General features: G+C 39.7%; 1 protein-coding gene across 2 annotated transcripts in view; it reads right to left on the bottom strand.

The window, feature by feature from the left end:
- ddx31 (DEAD (Asp-Glu-Ala-Asp) box polypeptide 31) overlaps nt 1-16,820 on the bottom strand; it is a 131,367-nt gene that overhangs the window by 31,374 nt on the left and 83,173 nt on the right. For both annotated transcript variants that reach the window (XM_072240094.1, XM_072240093.1), the window contains 2 exons: nt 13,640-13,748; nt 3,583-3,766 (listed from right to left, as the gene is read on the bottom strand). In XM_072240094.1, coding sequence (XP_072096195.1) covers nt 3,583-3,766; nt 13,640-13,748 — 293 coding nt within the window. The remainder of the gene's footprint in view (nt 1-3,582; nt 3,767-13,639; nt 13,749-16,820) is intronic.

Here is a 16,820-nt window from a genome sequence, read left to right as displayed (position 1 = left end):
TGACACATCACAAGGGCAGTGAAGGGGGAGGAAGGCTACAGGGGGAGGAAGCACTGAAGGGCAAGGAAGCAGTGAAGGGGGAGGAAGGCTACAGCAGAGAAGGGGGAGGAAGCAGTGAAGGGGGAGGAAGTTCTACAGCAGTGAAGGGTCCTCAGTTGTCTTGCACTCCATACCACTGGACCTTGATCCCGATCTGTCAATGACCATGTGGCGGTTGCCCATGCATCAGCCTGCCCACGTTAAACAAAGTCATGCAAAATCCATCAGAATCCAACCATAAGTTCCCCGTTATGTGGATCCTGGATCAGCCTCTATGGTCACCTGAGGATCCACCAATAGACAACTCCTTGGGGTAACATCATATTCGACTTGAGTGATCACACTGCTACTACATATAACCAAGTGAAACCACATGAAATAATACCTTGTTAAATAATTTGTTCCAAATTTGGCTTGCAGCAGGGCAGAACTGTGTTGTTATTTTGGAGTATGGGGAATTAGAAGAGACAAATTTTAAATGAAAATATTTAAAATACCTGCAGATGTTGTAAATCTGATATAAAAACAGAAAGTACTGGAACTAACAGGCTAGTCAGTGACTGTGGTAAAAGAAACAGTTAAAATTTCAGGTCTGAGAGTCCCCAACCTGAAAAGTCACCTATTTTTATTTCCACAGAAGCTGCCTGTCCTGCTAAGAGATTCCAGCATTTTTCATTTTTTTAAAAAAAATTTCAGCAAAATTGCAACTCGGGAATCACTAGTCATTAATTTCAAAAAATGTACAGAAAATTTACAAAATGGTTTCCAATTTCTTTCCATGAAAGCACATTCAGAAAGCATTCACAAATTGTGTACCTCATCTATGGTACACCTAACCACAGTTCTGGTTGCTGCTTTATGAAGTTGCTCTTTTCTGTTGATTCTTGTCATTCAAGGTAACAGGGCAGGTGATGGAAACTTAACAAATTTTATTTGGCTCTTAATGAGTGACTGTATACGGAATGATTGTGGAACTCAAGAAGTTCAAAGTTCAACGTAAATTTATTATCAAAAGTACCTATATGTCACCACGTATTACCCTGAGATTTATTTCCTTGTGGTAATTCACAGTAAATACAAAGAAAAGCAAGTCAGGTGGCATCTATGGAGGAGAATAAACAGTCAATGTTTTGGGCCAAGATCCTTCATCAGGACTAAAATGTCGACTGTTTATTCTCCTCCATAGATGCTGCCTGACTTGCTGAGTTCCTCCAGCTTTGTGTGTGTGTTGCTCAAGACTTCCAGCATCTTGTGTTTAGTATATAGTACCTGCAAAAATCTTAGGCATATATATATAGCTCGGGTGCCTAGGACTTTTGCACTGTACTGTATAAAGGTTAAAATAGAAAGGTGGTTGGGGAATGGACATGAAAGTACCTAGCTTTGTATTAGCTCAGTAGTTTTAAATGTTATTTGGCAACTGGAAAGACATAACATACAGTACTGTGCAAAAGTTTTAGGCACAAATATATAACTAGGGTGCATAAGAATTTCGCACACTACTGTATGCTTGTGCTAAAACGAAGAACTGTACTCAGTAAAAGAAAATATTCGGATCAATAACAAAAGGATGTTTTTGATCAAGTACAGTACATCAAGATCGAACACATGCAGGTAACCCAGAAATGGGAAAAAAAAACAATATCCCAAAACCCTGTATATCCAACTCTTGGTACTCATTTTTTCTCCTCTTGGAAGACAAAGGCAGGAATACATTTAAGAGCTGATGTTGGCAAAACTCCAGACCAAAAAGCACGAAGTTCGCCACACAGCCAATCAGCGACAAGATTTCTTCCCTACATCACAACTGAGTTTCCGACATGATTTCCAATCAGCAGATAGATAAGTATATAAAGGTCAAGCATTCGGAGGACCCACCACGATCAAAAGAGCACTAATGATGATTCCTTGCATGGTGATGAAACGTTTGCAAGTAAATGGCCAAGATCGGAGAACAATTCAACCCAACTATCAACAACCTGAGCCACACACCTTCCGAATTAGATCCATACATTTATTTAGTTCAACACCTACTACCTAAAAATATGAAAAGGAACAGAAATCCATAACAAATTTGTAAGGCTAATCTGAGAGGAAACAAGAATCTCAATTGCTTGCAGACGAGCAGAGTCTTTTCTGCAGCAGCTAGCAAATCAGCATGTTGGCATAGAATTGTGCATAAAATATCAGTGGCATACATGCAAGTCAGAATAAGTATGCTCCAGCTAACACTGGTAAGTAGCAAGTACTCTGGGTCTCTGTAGAAAAGAAATCCACTCACAACTGCTTCAGTGCTCTTCTGCAGAATATGGGTGGCTGGATATAACAGACAAGATGATAATCAGCCCTTCACCTAGCCCCAGGGCAGGAATATCGACCCATCTTAAATGTACACAGGGGAGGATATTGTGTACATATGTGCTCTGCTTGGTCATTGTTAGCAGAGCATCTCAGAAGAGAATTTCCCCAAATTTTAGTAGAATGTCAACTAAAACCTTATTTATGAGAGCAACTGGTAATTCCACCAAAGCAACATCAGAGAACAGAAGCCCAGAGCGTTTTAACTCTTCATCCAGATGTACGCAGTATTACAATACAGCCCACAGAATGCAGAAGAAAGAAGTGTCTCATGATTCGATTTACAATGGAGAGTAGAGGACAAGCAAAATTATCTACCCAATGATGTAAAAATTATGGTATTCACACAGAACCGTATATTCGTAGCATGTCAAAGCTAATCTTTAGAATGGGTAGTAATTTCATTTGAAGTACATAGAGATAAATGGGAAACTAAGCAGTTCAAAACTAAAAGATTGCAATGATCATGCAAGGTAATTAATTCTGAAACAATGCCTTCCTCTCCCATATAGATCTAAAATACTTTCCTTAAGAGCCAACAGACACTTTGTTTGCAAACATACACTTAATGGTCACTTTATTAGGTATATCTATACACCTGCTCATTAATGCAAACATCAAATCAGTCCATCATGTGGCAGCAACTCAATGCATAAAAGCATGCAGACACGGTCAAGAGGATCAGTTGTTGTTCAGACCAAACATCAGAACGGAGAAGAAATGTGATCAAAGTGACTTTAACCATGGAATGATTGTTGGTGCCAGATGGGGTAGTTTGAGTATCTCAGAAGCTACTGATCTCCTGGGATTTTCATGCACAAGTATCTAGACTTAACAAAGAGAGGTGCAAAAAACAAAATAACATCCACTGAATGGCAGTTCTGTGGACAAAAATGCCTTGTTATTGAGCGAGGTCAGAGAAAAATGACCAGACTGTTTCAAACAGACGAGAAGGTGACAGTTAGCTCATAACCACGCGCTTTAACAGTTGTGTGCAGAACAGCATCTCTGAATGCACAACACATCGAACCTTGAAGTGGATGGGCTGTAGCAGCAGAAGACCACACCGGGTTCCATGCCTGTACCAAATTAAGTGGCCACTGATTGTGTTTATGGCTCTGGCCCTGCTTTAACATTGGTGTCAACTGGAAACATTTGAATCACAACACAACGATTAACGCTTACCTCTTCACTATTGGTTTAAGGTTCTTCTTCTGCTCATTGGCCATTATTGTGCCACTCAGTTTCTGTGGTGCATCTCTAAGTCCAAAGCTTTTGGCAGTGTGTCCAAGGTGAAGGGATTTCACATGAAAGATCTGCTTTAGATTTGCTGGATATGTGGCATATGCTCGAATAAATGACTGCAAAGCTGGAGAATGATTTAAAAAAATATGATTAGGAATCAGTCACATTGTGATATATTATTTACACATCGCTCTGCAATGAAAATTAATTTTCTTAAAAGTGAAATATCATTCCATCAGATATTAGTTATTGCTGGGACTGTAAGTAGATAAATTGGATCGATTCAAATTTATTGATCATGTGTACATCAAAACATACACTGAAAAGTGTTGCTTGCGTTATCAACCAACACAGCCGAGGGGCAGCCAGGAAATGTCACCACACATTCATGTGCCAACACAGCACGCCCACAATATTCGGCAGAAACGTTCGGCATTATTGCTTTAAAAAAGTCTACAGTACCACCATTCTGAACTACACAAGACCCTCTACGTTATAAATGAGGGCATGTAATTTGTAATAGCAACATTAAATCAAGGACAGAATGTAGACACTTATTTCAACCTTTTCATATGATGTAATTTGACCTTTCCGAATCCTTCTTATTAACTTAAAATACATGAATAGAGGAGCGTAGTTGACGACATTACTGAACGTGTTCGATTTAATATATTGGTGTAGCCTTGTTTTGTTCCGTTTGTTTTCTTTATTGGGTTTAGTATTTAGTTTCTTTTTTTGGGGTTTTTCTTTGTATTTTTTTAATTTCTTTTTTCTCTATGATTAATTTTATTAAGAGTTTGGAAGTCTATTATACCTGTATTATTTGAAATCTCTTTTGTACATGCTTATCAACAATAAGATTATTCCAATCTCTCTGTATCAATATTGTTATTCTGTTTATAATTTTGGAAAATTAATAAAAATATTTAAAAAGAAAGAAAGAATGTAGACACTTAAAACGGGGAATTAATTTTACCAGCATGTCTGAGTCTAAAGAGTCCCCGTCATTATCCCTGCTTAACCTGCATGGTCTGGATTCCCAACATCAGCAAAAAACATCAATTGTTGGAGATTAAATAGCTCCTAATTAGACTGGACTCTAACTCCATGATTACTGAACACTGAAGTTGTGAGGTAATAGCTTGGAAAACAAAGTGAACAGAAATGCAGTATGTTTCTTTGCAGCAGATCAGAAAAATAAAAATCGCTTCCATTTTCAACTGTTTCCCTTTGGCATGCCCTGCAGTCAAAGATCAACAGGAAGTCTACTCACTCTGCCCCCAACAATGCAAAGACTGTGATCCTTTGCAGAACCGCCCTTAGGATTCTACAAGGCAGAACGGTCATAAATCTTCAGCAGTTATTGGAATCAAAAAGCAAGGGACCACCAAATGTTGTCAAGCGTTCTATTTTTCAAAACAAAAAAAGCAGTTGCTGTAGGAAAGTGACACCAGTTACAACCAATAGCTAAGAACAAAGTTTTTCTTTGCTCTAGAATCTGGATTTAAGCCACCATTAGGTTTATGGGATGCAAGTCTTACATATCCCCCTGGCTGAACAGTATAGAATCACGGATCACAGCCTCATAACAAGGGGTAAACGGGCTAGGACTGAAGAGGGAAAAATATTTTAAGCAGGTGATCTACTGCCCTTGCAGTGTATATGTACAAAGTTATGCCATGGGTTGAACACCTTCTCAAGAATTACCCCAGATGGAAGCTTTCTTCAGAGTTTTTAATGAGGTCTTACTTGTGAAAAGATATTGCTGTTTCAAAGGTAGATAAAGATGAAAGTTTTCCCACCATGTGCTTCAAATTGAATAAAAGTTAACTCGCGCAGAAAAGTGATATTAAAAAAAAAGCTTATGTATAGGAACTGACGTTCATACAAAACAAACTGTGCCTCTAAAGGCCAGAACAGGTGAACGATTGGAATTTCATACCTACAAGTTGGCCCAATTAGAGTTCATTAAAATATTCAGAAGATCTATTGATCTCTGTAAAGGGAACAAGGAGAAGGTGCAGAAGGATGATGTTGAGACAGAACGTCGGCCATGATCTTGATGAACTGTAAAGCCAGAACAAAGGGCAAAATGGCCTCCTACTGGTTTAATTCCTTATGTTCACCACTCCCCACCTGAGGTTCAATCCTCACCTCTGCTGTTTCTGTATGGAGCTTGCATATTTACCCTGCAACTGTGTGTGTGTGCACGTTTTCTTCTAATTCTCTCCCACATGCCAAAGCCATGGGGCCTGGTGGTAGGATAAATGCCATTTGTAAATTGCTCCGAATGCAGGAAGGTGGTAGAATCTGAAGGAGGAGAATGGTAGTGAGCAGTTAAAAGGATATAAGGAAAATTAATGGGGGGTGGGGAAGAGATGGGATTTTTCTATGAGCCTCATGGACTCGATAGGCCAAAACAGTCATCTTTTCTGTAGTATGGAATTAGGAAATAATATTTGGTGCCTCAATTTAATCCAATCTAAGAGACACAATGTCTAACATGGTATTAAACTGAAGCATCAATCTGAATTTTTACAGTCTGAACCTATAATCTAATCAGACACAAGCATGGTACCAAGGAAGCCTATCTGACTCAATATTAGAAAGACTACCTTGAATATAATTAAGTGACCTTCCTTGGCCAGGATAACTGAGCAAAGGAGAAGATGTGTACTAGTGCATTAAGTGAATCCCTGAAATGGATCTATACCAATGTCGTGCCAGAGTGGAAGAAAACTTGCCTTGTTCTTGTTTCATTCTATTTATTTATTTAGAGATACAGTGCAGAATAGGGCCATCAGAGTCATGCCACCCAGCCAACCCCAATTTAACCCTAGCCTACTAACTGGTATGTCTTTGGACTGTGGGAGGAAACTGGAACACCCCAGGAAAACCCACGCTTTCCATGGAAAGGACGTACAAACTCCTCGAAGAGGATGCCAGGATTGAACCCTGAACTCTGTCGCCCGGAGCTGTAACAGTGTTGTGCTAACCACTAAGCTACGGTGGCGCATCCAAGATTCAAGGATCAGAATATGCCATCGCTCAGGAAATCTCCCAATTCAGGAGTGTAGATATCAGCTGGATCAAACACAGCTGGGCATCATAAGAAAACATTGTAAGAGGAAGGAGTATAAAATGCCTGCTTCTGAGCTCCTTCTGAAAGGGAGGCACTGGTACTGAATAGAAATGTATGGCAGTCTTACAGCCATCAACTTGTATATCACAGAAATGGGCCTTTGGCCCACCACATCCATACCGACTTTCTTTGGTAATTTATGATAATCTCATTTGCCTCTAAAATGTCCGTATCTTTCTGTACTTTACCTTTAAGCGCTTGATGAAATTACTCTTAAATATAGTGCCTGTATATGACTCAACCAACTCCTTGGAGTTCCTGCATTCAACCACTACCTGTGTAAAACAAAACCTTTTCCCTCAAATCCCTTTTAAAACTCTTTCCTCTCACCTTAAACATATATAGTACTGTTTTTGAGAATCTCTATCATGGGAAAAAGTTCCATCTACCCTATACATATAATTTTATATTCCTCTGTCAAGTCACACCTCAGCCTCCTTCGTTTTTAGAAAAACAAGCTCATCGTAACCAATCTCTCCCCATAACTCAAGTCCTCCAATCCAGGCAACATCCTGATGACTCTCCTCATATTCTCTCAAGCACAACATCATCCTTCCTGTCGTGTGATGATCAGAACTTCACAAAATGCTCCAAGGGTGGGATTCGCATGGTAGCATAGCCGTTAGCACAATCACTTTACAGCACCAGCAATCACCAACCGTGGTTCGATTCCCACCACTCTACGACGAGTTGGTACGCTTTCCCTGTGACCGGACCGCATGAGTTTCCTTCAGTTTCCTCCCACATTACAAAGACCTGCGGGTTAATAAATTGTGGGCACACTACATTGGCACCAGAAGTGTGGTGGCAACTGCAGCCTGCCCCAGCAGATCTCCGACACAAGTGACGTTTCGATGCTTCAATGAACATCTCTGATCTTTAACCACTTGGAGTCTTATGAGTGATAAAAGTGGAAATTAAGTCCAGACCATTATAAACATCCAGAATATCAAAAACAAAGCATACAGGGAACTCAGTAGCCTCTGAAATGCGAACCGGATCACTGCTTAAGAGCGAATTATAGCAAGAAAGAACTACAAACTAATATAAAACAGCTTCTTTAAAATCGGGTCTAAACTGAAGACTGAGAAAACACAATTAACAAAAAAAGATTGACTGTAGCCAAAGGCATTTTCTGCTGTGTAGAACTTCAAATGAATACCTGTTTGCACAAAGTTTAAGTAGAATTGAGCGAGAGTAACAGCACATCAGTGTTTATGAACAGTAATAAAATGTGTCATTTTATGGATTTGTGGCTGACAGGACCCAGGGAATATTTTAAAGCTCTGTTTACAAGGAAAAGTGTGCTTATTTCAGATCAATACCATCTGAGTTAAAGCTGCATTGCCTTTGAAGCACTTAAATAATTTATTCACCTTTTTATCGCACACATGCACTCGTTAAGCCAAAGGATGGGTCAGGATGAGAAATGAACAATTTTCCAGTCAGATTTTACAAGGTAGTAGAGACATCAAGTTTAGTGTGAGTTCAATAATTCCTAAATGGCTGCAAGGACCTAGTTTTAGTTACTAATATTTTAACTTAAAGAAAAGCGCCTTTAGTGGCTAAGTCAACCAATACATTGCTTAATGCAGAAAAGGACCATTCAGACCAAGGAGGTCCGCATTCTCAACCCTTGTCTGTATGGCTGAGCAGTCCAAGCAGCAGAAAGAATCCTAGACATGGCTTCTGTGCCCTGAACACTGAGTGGAGCTTTTGTTGGGGTGGGGTGGGGATCAGTCACGGAGGTGAGAGTTACAATTAGTGATTCCTTGCTGGCTGCTTCCCGTGGCTGTCAGATGGCAGAAGGAGGGAGAGTGAAATGTTAATTCTGTTTCTGATTCTACAGATGCTGCCCGACCTGCAAATGATTCCAGCATTTTCTGTTTTTAAATTCACACTATGAATATCTGCAGTTTTTTCAAACCTAAGTGAAGTGTCTTCCTTAGGTTTTGCTTTAGTAATAAATACTTTTAACAATCCAGCATCTTCATTTAATTGTTACTTTGTCTTCCTGTCTACCTCAGTAATCCTTCAACGTCCTTGATCATTAAGTATCTATTTACCGCTGCCTAGAAATATTCAAAGACTTTGTTTCTACTGTCCTTTGAGAGAGTTTGAATCATGGCCCTATGAGAAAAAAGAAAATTACCTAGTCTTTCGTAAATTGATAACCTCTTATTCACAAGTTCCATATTCTCTTACAAGAGGAGTCATTCCCTCCAAGTCCACTATGAAGTCCTTTGATGATTTTATATATTCAATTGTCCCGTTACTCTTGGTTACAAGCCTAACCTGTCCATCCTTTCCTCATAAGACAACCTGTTCCTTCTAGGTTCCAGAAAAGTAAACACACGAGATTCTGCAGATGCTGGAAATCAGAAGTAGCACACACAAAATGCAGGAGGAACTCAGCAAGTCAGGCAGCATCTATGGAAATGAATAAATGGTCGATGATTCAGGCTGAGACCCTTCTTCAGGACTGGGAAGGAAGGGGGAAGACGTCAGAATAAAAAGGTGGGGTGAGGGGAAGGAAGGGAAGAAAAAGAATCTTAGGATGTATATTGTATACATTTCCCTGATATTAAGTGTACCTCCTATTGAAACCTAACAAAGTGTTCAGTGAAGCCAGGTGGGGGGGGGAAGGTAAAGCGCTGGAGAAGAAGGAATCTGACAGGCAAGTCTGGGTGTGTACATGGTTGAAGCATCAGTGAGCAGAGATCACAGAGGGGGAGCAGTAAGAGAGGATCTCACTGAGCTCCCAGCATAATCCTTCTCTGAACTGCTTTCTGCATATTAGTATAATTTCTCAAATAAGACCAATACTGTACACAGTAACCCACAAATATTCTCACCAATGTCATATACAAGAGTAGCACAGGCTCTCTCCTTTTATATTCATTTTCCCAGCAACGAATAACATACTGCTATTTTTCTTAATTATTTGCAATTCCTGCATGAACATTCTGTGAATCATGTACTAATGCACTCATTACTCTTTGCAATTTCTTTCTATTTAAATAATATGCTTTTAACATTTCCTGCCAAAAATTAATAAATTGCCATTTTCCAGCCCTATATTCCATTTGCCAGATCATAAGATATAGCAGCCATTTGGCCCATTGAGTCTGCTCTGCCATCTCATCATGACTGATCCAATTTTCTCTCGGCCCAATCCCAGTATCCGTTCATGCCCTCACCAATCAAGAATCTATCAATCTCTGCTGTAAATATACAAAAAGACTTGGATTCCGCAGCTGCCGGTGGCAACAAATTCCACAGGTTCACCACTCTCTGGCTAAAGAAATTCCCCCCTATCTCCATTCTAAAAGGATGCCTCTCTATTCTGAGGCTGTGTCCTCTCGTCTTACTCTCCCACCATAGGAAACACCCTCTCCACATCCACTCTATCAAGGCCTTTCACCGTTCAATACGGTTCAATTAGGTCACCCCTCATTCCTTTAACTTCTAGTAAATACAGGCCCTCTCCAGTTTTAGCACTTCTGTTCTAAGATGAGGGGCCTAAAACTGCACACGATACTTCCAGTGAGGCCTCACCAGTGCTTTATAAAGTCTCAACATTACATCCTTGCTTTTGTATTCTAGTACTCTTGAAATGAATGCTAATATCACACTTGCCTTCCTCACCACAGACTCAACCTGTACATTAACCCTTAGGGAATTCCTGCACAAGGGCTCCCAAATCCGTTTGTGCCTCAGATTTTTGTATTTTCTCTCCATTTAGAAAATAATCAACCCTTTCAGTTCTTCTACCAAAGCACATGACCATACACTTCCCAACACTGTATTTCATCAGCTACTTCTTTGCCCGTTCTCCTAATCTGTTTAAGTCCTTCTGTAGCCTCCCTATTTCCTCAATACTACCTGTCCCTCCAGCTATCTTAGTATCAGCTGCAAACTTTGGAACAAAGCCATCAATTCCATCATCCAAATCATTGACATATAATGTAAAAAGAATCGGATTCAACATAGACCCCTGTGGAACATCACTAGTCACTGGCAGCCAGCCAGAAAAGCCTCCCTTTGTTCCCACTCTTTGTCTCCTGCCAGTTGACTACAGTTTTATCCATGCTAGAATCCCCCCTATAATACCATGGGCTCATAGCTTGTTAAGCAGCCCTATGTGTGGCACCTTATGAAAGGCCTTCTGAAAATCCAAGTACACAACATCTACTGATTCTCCTTTGTCTATCCTGCTTGTTCTTTCTTCAAAGAATTCCAATAGATTTGTCAGGCAAGATTCTCCCTTGAGGAAACCATACTGACTACAGCCGATTTTATCATGTGCCTCCAAGTACTCTGAAACTACAGCCTTAGCAATCAAATCCAACATCTTCCCAAACACTGAGGTCTGGCCAACTGGTCTTTAATTTCCTTTCCTCTACCTCTCTCCCATCTTGAAGAGTGGAGTGACATTTTTCAATTTTCCAGTCTTCTGCAAACTTTCCAGAATCTAGTGATTCTTGAAAGATCATTACTAATACTTCCACAATCTCTTTACCTACCTCTTTCAGAACCCAGGGGTGTACACCATCTGGTCCAGGTGACTTATTTACCTTCAGACCTTTCAGTTTCCCCAAGAACCTTCTCCCTAGTAATGGTAACTTCACATACTTCGTAACCCCTGATACCTGTTACATCCACTATACTGCTAGTGCCTTCCACAGTGAAGACTGATGCAAAATACTTATTCAGTTCAACTGCTATTTCATTGTCCCCCATTACTACCTCTTCAGCATCATTTTCCATCTTTACCTTCTTAATGACTTTTCTGTTACCTTCTGTTAGTATTTAAAAACTTCCCTATCCCCTAACCTCCTACTAATTTTTGCTCTATTATATGCCCTCTCTTTGGCTTTTATGTTGACTTTGACTTCCCTTGTTAGCCATGCTTGTGTCATTTTGCCTTCAGAATACTTCTTCCTCTTTGAGATGTATACATCTTGTGCCTTCTGAAATGCTTCCAGAAATTCCAGCCATTGCTGCTCTGATATCATCCCTGCAGTGATCTTTTCCAATCAATTCTGGCCAATTCCTCTTTCATGTCTTTGTAATTTCCTTTACTCCACTGTAATACCGATACCTCAGCCTTTAGCTTCTCTTTCTCAAATTTCAGGGTGAATTCCATCATATTATGATCACTTGCTCTTAAGGGTTCTTTTAGCTTAAGCTCTCTAATCAATTCTGGTTCATTGCATGACACCCAATTCATGCAATAATTCCCTAGTGGGCTCAACCATGAGCTGCTCTAAAAAGCCATCTCATAGGCATTCTAGAAATCTCCCCCTTTGGAATCCCACACTACCCTGATTTTCCCAATCTACCTGCATATTGAAATTCCAGTGACTATTGTAACATTGCCCTTTTGGCAAGCATTTTCTATCTCCCATTGTAACTTGTAGACCACACATCTTTACTACTGTATACAACGCCCATCAAGATTTGGCCATTTGCCACATTGTGTCCAGATCCAGATTAGGTGTCCATTCACCTAATCTTTCTGTATCTCTTTTGCAGATTTCCTCTTCACAACCATCCTCTTCACAACCAATTTGACTAGTTATCATAACATCATCAACAAATTTAACAATGCTTTCATCCACATCATTCTCATAAATAGTAAACAATTGAGACCCCAGCTATGATTTATGTGAGTCCAGATATTGAGAAGAATTGACCAATATCAAATGGTATAGCATCATATTAATAGTTTATTTGCTTGTAATTATCAATCACTTATCACTTGGCACATGGCCAAGTGGTTAAGGCGTTCGTCTAGTGATTTGAAGGTCGCTAGTTCGAGCCTTGGCTAAGGCAGCATGTGTGTCCTTGACCAAGGCACTTAACCGCACTGCGACGACACCAGTGCCAAGCTGTATGGGTCCCAATGCCCTTCCCTTGGACAACATCGGTGGCGTGGAGAGGGCAGACTTGCAGCATGGGCAACTACAGGTCTTCCATACAACCTTGCCCAGGCCTGCACCCTGGAAACTTTCCAAGGCGCAAATCCATGGTCTCATGAGACTAACGGATGCCTACTAATTATCAATCAACATTTTAAGTCTTGTTGGCTTTGCTCTCTTCTCTATTTTCACATCTTCAACTAAGATCAAAATTGTTTTCAGAAGATATTTGCTTATTTCAATTCATGAGATTTTACAGTGAAACTTTTGATGTGGTGGTAGGGGGAGATGGAAGAGGGTGCTGGTATTCCTTCTATCTAGCACAATAAATTAGCAAAAATGACATTACTTTCTACAGTTACTTTACATTAAAACCAAGATAAACCCATTTGGCTGATCTACAAATACTGGTGCAACAGGGTCATATACTGATTAGTAACCAAGTCCTCCCAATTTTGATCACAACATGCCAAAAGATTATGTTTGAGGCATAATCCAACAGGATCTCTGTCTGTATTTTGGGGTACTTCAGAAATGAGAGCTATCAGTCGAGTAATTTGTTTAGAAATAAATCAAGTAGTTAATTCAGTATTACTAAAATAAGCTTGGGAAAAATCCACAAGACCTAAGCAAATAATAACTGGATTCAGAGATCTGGCCAAATGTAAATTTACTAATTAGCTATTTGGTGCTGATATGAATTCATTCTAATATATGTTATTCCACCTTCACTTTCTTAATTTATAAAGCTATGAAAATTAAGTGTTATTTGTTATATTTGTTTGATTTGTGTAGTAAAAATCTTAGTTTCTTTTATAACCTATTGAAAAACTCTGGGTTATCTATTAAAAATGAGATTCTCATTTGCTAATGAAAATATAATCCATGGGTTTGCAGTGTAATAACCAATGAACAGTAGACGCAAGCTGACCTTTCTTGGCTTGCAGAAGGTTTTCTGTGGTTGAATGCACGAAGGTCTCATACACTTTTTGCAAGGCTGTTGCTGATTCCCTTATTTCCTGTAGAATAGCAGCATCTAACTGTATGTGCATGTGGGGGGGGGGGGGGGGAGGAGAGAAGAAAAAGAGCTCATTAACTATTTAAGTTCATTTATTTTTGAAACTTTCAGAATACACCAGGGTTATCTATCTTGCAACATCTATAATAAGCACTCATTTCTAAAGCAAATCGACAGAGAAGCCCCAAATCTCTTCAGTCAGTAGTCGGTGAATGCTGAAACAAAAGTTATAATTAGTGTTAGCCTTTCATTCCAATTGACAAACAACACGGCAGTCCTTGAAGGGTTAACTAAACAACGAGCATTTCAGTGAGAAATAATGGACGGGTTTATAACAGATTTAATAACAAGAAAATTACAGAATAATCACAAAGGGGCAGGAGGGTTAATCCTTTCAATATTACTGAAAAGAAATAATATAATGTAGCTAAAGATCACATTGAATAAGACAGCTTGGTGTTATTTGTGGACTGCAATAGATTCCACCCAGCACTCTAACAATTTCTTGGCTTTTAATATGAATGTCAAATTACTTTTTAAAGGATGATTGACCTTTCCCTGAGGACATAGCATCACGTTATTAAAGGAATAAAGTTTTTAATAATGGAAGGTATGTTTTTTTTTTCTTTCCTCTTTACTGTTTAAAATTAATGAGAAAGTGTAACAGTTGCCAGCATGAGATTGAACTCAGCGGCCAATACCAAATAAGAGTGGAAATCCCTATGAGCACTGAGCAAACACAGATTCAGCTGCTGAACCCTGAGCCAGATATTGTATACAATGTGTTGCACGTCTTCGAATAGATCAGTGAGGCTGATGGATGGAGAGCTCTGAGAATTCTAATAACTACTTTTATATTGAGGATGGTCTCCATCAACAGCCAAAAGCTTGCTGTGGTTTCCAGTAGAAATTGGGTGTAATTACAGACTTGCAAGTGATATTTGTCTGGGATATAGAGTGGGATTTAACACATGCACACATACAAACACACTCTCAGACCGGGTAGCAACAATAACCATTCTGATTTTAATGAGTCTGACAATGACTCGATTACCTTTAGTTCAAGTCAACACAGGGCATTCATCAACCATATTTACATCATGACGTACAAAGCACATTGTGGCAAGTTTATAGTAAGATTCTTTTCAGTCAATAATATTCTACAAGATCTTATCAATGCTATAATTTGAAACCATGAATTCAAAATGGATGCTAGACCATATGACCATAAGACACAGGAGCAGAATGAGACAATTTGGCCCATCGTGACTCTTTCACAAGTGAAATGTTATTTCACTTCCCACTAAAGTTCTTTATTTGAGAAAATAAATTAACTGGTTTTCATTTTGGAAGAAAAAACCTTCCAAAGTACTAATAATGACAGGCTGAGTGATGAAGCCTTTTGCAGTAAAACTGAAGATTAAAGATGGGCACACCGTTACCGAACTTTTGGCGTAGGTTCAGCTATACATAGTGACATTTTGTGGGCAGCTCACAAAACTTCTATACAGGTATCCCCCGCCTTTCGAAAGTTCGCTTTACGCCACTTCACTTTTATGAAAGATCTACATTAGTATCTGTTTTCGCTAACCGAAAGAAATCCTAAGAGGATTTTCGCTTTTACGAAAAAAGGTGAAAAGCAAAAATAGTGTTCAGCATTTGTTTTGCAGTGAGCTGTTATACAGGCAGCGTGCACCCCGAGCAGCGAGAGTGGCGCCGCCAAGCGCCTTCCCCGGGAACTACACTCAGCATCTCAGTGTCAAGCCATCATAACTTTTAACTGTGTCTATGAGCATCTGTGCTTTATCTTGATTTATTTTGTGCATCCGTTAGCAGGATGTGTCCTAAGGTATCAGAAAAGCCTAAGAAAGCTCGTAAGGGTGTTACGCTTAGTGAAAAACTGGACGTAATTAAGCATTTCGATCGTGGTGAACAAAATAAAGACATTGTGCGTGCGTTGAACTTGCCTGCGTCCACCATTCGTACTATTTACACGCAGAGAGAAAGAATCTTGAAAGCTGCCGATGTTACTATTGGTTCTGCTAGTAGCAAAGTGGTCTCTTTTAGTCAGCATCCTCTCAAGCTTCCAGTGTGCTCGCTGTCTTCCCGATTCTGGTTAGTGAAATTACACTGTACACACATTATTTCTACTTTATACAGGCTGTGTATTTATCATTTCATTCCTGCTTTTACTACATGTTAGTGTTATTTTAGGTCTTATGTGTTATTTGGTATGATTTGGTAGGTTATTTTTTGGGTCTGGGAACACTTAAAAAAATTTCCCATATAAATTCATGGTAATTGCTTCTTCGCTTTACGCCATTTCGGTTTACGAAAGGTTTCATAGGAACGCTCTACTTTCGGATAGCCGGGGAAACCTGTATATACATCTTCTGTGTTAACAGGTGCTACCCTCAGACTGTGAGGCTAATGAATACCCTGCCACCACCAAGCTATTTACTGTACTATTTACCTGTGCTGTGCACATGCAGTTTTGAATTCTATTTTATTAACTTTAGGCTGTATTTTGTTGTGTGTGATGTATGAGAAACATTGTTTCATTTAGTTGTATATATGTACGGCCAGATGCCAATAAATGTGAACTTGAATTGCTGCAATATGCAATTTCCCTTTACGTTTATTTTTCATATTGGTTGTTTGTCAGTCTTGTTTGTGTGTAGTTTTCCACTGATTCAATTGTATTCCTCTAACTACACCTAAGCCCGGCTGTGAGAGGAGGAGGGTTGGGCATGGGGTAGTAACCTCATCCTATAAAAGCCCAGAGTTACAGAAACTCCAAAGACCTCATCTGTGGGAGAGGACAGATCTTTACCGAGAAGATGTAAGTTGGGCTACACCTGGGGACAGCTGGAAGGACTGACCCACGACAAAGTACTCAGGCAAGCTGCTGTCGGTGGCCTGTGCCCCAGTAGAGGTGATAGGCTTAAGAATGATTGTAATTCTCTGCTCTACTGTGAATGCCTATAAGAAAATGAACCTCAGGGTAGTGATGATGATGATGGCATCTGTCTGTCTCGAAGGACAATGGATAGTGGCACTGGAGTGACCTCTCCAACACACAAGCCTGGGAGGA

This window comes from Mobula birostris, chromosome 22 (genome assembly GCF_030028105.1).
Source record: "Mobula birostris isolate sMobBir1 chromosome 22, sMobBir1.hap1, whole genome shotgun sequence".
Classification (NCBI taxonomy): Eukaryota; Metazoa; Chordata; class Chondrichthyes; order Myliobatiformes; family Myliobatidae; genus Mobula; species Mobula birostris.
The sequence above is the reverse complement of the archived record's forward strand: the minus strand, read 5'-3'. Positions and strand labels throughout refer to the sequence as shown.